The sequence below is a fragment of the Limanda limanda genome, chromosome 6, assembly GCF_963576545.1.
Source record: "Limanda limanda chromosome 6, fLimLim1.1, whole genome shotgun sequence".
Classification (NCBI taxonomy): domain Eukaryota; kingdom Metazoa; phylum Chordata; class Actinopteri; order Pleuronectiformes; family Pleuronectidae; genus Limanda; species Limanda limanda.
In genome coordinates this window covers 29,234,566-29,237,843 of record NC_083641.1, presented here as the reverse complement: position 1 = coordinate 29,237,843, position 3,278 = coordinate 29,234,566, and the positions used below count along the sequence as shown (strand labels likewise).

General features: G+C 43.9%; 1 protein-coding gene across 1 annotated transcript; it reads right to left on the bottom strand.

The window, feature by feature from the left end:
* Positions 1 to 932: 932 nt before the first annotated feature.
* Positions 933 to 2,775, bottom strand: LOC133003687 (tripartite motif-containing protein 16-like; the record flags this gene model as incomplete). The annotated part of the gene is made up of 2 exons (XM_061073478.1): positions 933 to 1,679; positions 1,737 to 2,775. Coding segments are annotated over 2 exons (1,596 nt in total), but the record flags the coding sequence as incomplete, so codon positions are not given.
* Positions 2,776 to 3,278: the final 503 nt, after the last annotated feature.

Sequence of the window (3,278 nt, the reverse complement as noted above, 5' to 3'; positions counted from 1 at the left end):
ATCTGATTGGCTGAGATGCACCTGAACACCAGGTCTGATGTTTGTTCCCGAGCTCGTTGTTTTCAGAGCCAACACATTACGTACTGCTCATGTTTGTTCAATTTGAAAAATCCATTCCACATCATTTTTATAGTTTGAAAACTGACTCCCTGTCTCCCTGCAGGTAATCTCTTGAAAAATATGCTTTTAGAGTTTTATTAACTTGCAATAAATACAATCAGAGAATCATTTGTTTGAATAAAATAAGCATGAAGGTCGGACACATTTCCTTTAACAGCTGCTGTAGCAGAAATGTCTCACACAGCGAGTTGGGCTTGTTCAGTGAGATTTGTATGTTTGGATTTCATAAAGAGCCGAGAACAAATTTATCGTACACCATGACGACCTCCTGCTGTTCCCACCCGGCCCGTGGACACATGATTGAAGGGATGAATATTCAGATCGATACAGTTTATAAGCAGCTACGTGATCAGCAGCTCCTCAGATACATTAACCTAACACGCGTCGATATGTCGACTGTGATTAATCAGACATGAGGAGACATGAGCACGGTCCTGCAGCTCACTGCTGCACAACACAACACAACACAACCTCATTCAAACTGGGAATATATATATTATAATATATATATTCCCAAAATTTGATCGGATAAAAGCCGTACGACAGGTTCGTCAAAGTACAAATGACGGGCTCCCTGTTTGCTCTAGCATACCTATCCCAGAGACTTATTTGTTTGTTATGAAAAGACACATGTCCCTATAGATTTTTGTAGATGTCGGCCAATCGTAGTGTCAGGGCTGCCCTTTAGGGGGCGCTAGTCAGTTATTTTGCCACGCCCATTCCTTAAAACCATATGAATGTCTGCGGGGGGGGGGGGGGGCTGTTGTTACACACATGTTTTTTGAGGGAGGTTGACATTCATGTCAGTGTAATTATAGATTTCTGTCTTTACAAAGTGAGGACTAAATATGTGTGATAAAGGAAGGTCAGTGTTTGATTGACAGCTGATCTCTGTGCGGAGCAGAAACGTCACCACGACGAACTTTGATCAACAAACATGGAGACAAAAGAAGTTAAAGATTTACACACAGAATCTAAATCACTGCTTTTAATGACTCAAGTCTATTTGAGTTTACAGAACTCAGCTGTGTCTCCATAATAAACCCTAACTCCAGCATAGAGAGGCTGAGTGAATGTGGTCTTGACTCTGTGGAGGAGAGTCATGGTGTCAGAGACTCTGTAGAAGGACAGAACACCTGCACTGTGATCCAGGTACACTCCTACTCTGGAGGACACAGGACCTGACACTGGAGTCAAGATGCTTTTGAAACGAAAGTTATAACTCTTTCTATTACAATATAACATCCAAGATTTATCATTGAATCCAAATACACATTCATGTGAGTCTCTTGCTCTTCTGATATTCTTGTATGCAATTGCTACACCAACTCCTCCTTCCCCCACCTCCACCTCCCAGTAACAACGTCCAGTCAGACTCTCTCTACTCAGGACCTGTTCACACAATGTGAATCTGTCTGGGTGACCAGAATAAGACTGATCTTCACTCATACATGTTACTTTTCTGTTTCCCTCAGATAATAACAGACGTCTGTGTGCTGTGTTTGGATCCAGTGTGATTTCCTGTGAATATTTTAAGAAGTCAGCTCTGGTCTCTGGCTCTGGTTGTCGCAGTAAAACATCCACTTGAGACACAATCTGTAAAATCTGTGTCTCACTCAGAATGTCCTGTAGTCGACCTCTGACCTGGGACAGAGCTACTGTCACGTCCTCAAAGTCCCTCAGAGGACTGATCCTGAAGCTGGATGAGTGTGTAGATCCACTGAGTGGTGACAGTGAGGGGTAGTTGTGTAGAAGCTGGTTGTGATCCTCTGCATCTGAGAGCTGCTTTAGTTCATGGTCTTTCCTCTTCAGCTCAGTGATCTCCTGCTCCAGTCTCTCCTGAAGCTCTCTGACTCGACTCACTTCAGTTTCCTGCTGGTATCTGATCTGCTGCTTCACATCAGAGCTTCTTTTCTCACGCAGACGGATCATCTCAGTGAAGATCTCCTCACTGTCCTCCACTGCTTTATCAGCAGAGCCAATGACGGCCTCCTCCTCCTGTGGAAGCAGCTTCACGTCTTTCTCTGTGTCCTGGACTCTCTGATGGATTGTTTGTCTCCTCAGCCCGAGCTCTCTCTGCCTCCAGGTCCTTTCTGCTGCAGCTGACACTATGTCGTGGTCTTTATGTTCCTCCACAGAGCAGAGATAACAGATACACTGCTGATCAGTGCGGCAGAACATCTTCATCACCTCGTCGTGACGAGAGCAGATGTTCTCCTGGAGCTTCTCCGAGGGCTCCACCAGCTTGTGCTTCTTCAGTGGAGGGGACTGAAGATGACGCTGTAGGTGTTTCTCACAATAAGAGTCCAAACAAACCAAACAGGACTCGAAAGCTTTCCGTTTTCTCGCAGTGCAGACATCACAGGCCACATCTTCAGGTCCAGCATAGCAGTGATCAGCAGGAGCAGCTTGGAGTCCAGTCTTCTTCAGCTCCTCCAGTGAAGCAGCTAACATGGTGTTTGTCTCCAGGACAGGCCTCGGTGTGAAGGTCTGTCTACACTGAGGACAGCTGTAGCTTCCTCTCTCCTCCTCTTTGTCCCAGTGGGTGTTAATACAGCTCTTACAGAAGCTGTGTCCACAGACAGTAGTCACCGGATCCTTCAGTAGATCCACACAGATCCAACAGCAGAATCTTTCTCTGTCCAGGTGATTTTCTTGCTGCTGCCAGTGACTGTAGAACAGATTCACTTCGTTTGAACAGAAACAGATCTCTGCTGCTCCCTCTCTCGTTCACTTCCTCTTTTTCCCATGTTTTAACGTTTAAACTGTTTAAAGGCGGCGGCCTTTGATGTCACACTGTTTAAAGGCAGCCATATATTACTATTCTGCAAACTTATTATGTGAGCAATGCATTGCAGTACACTGATAGTAATATATGGCACACATAATAATGAAACCTTAAACCGGGCTCCAGAGCTGCAATACCAGACAGATCAGGTTTTACATGTTTCGAAGAGAGGAACTGGGCTAAAGTGACTTTAATGTTAAATTAAAGCCCTCAAAAAGCTAATTCATTTGGGTAGAATAATTAAGAACAAAAGTTGAGCAATAATGCATTAAACATGATACCATAAAATGGGGTGCCTTTCGGCATTCAGTAAATTTGGTTATCCAAATAAATGATTTAATATAAGAATATTAATATTAAAGTAAAGATC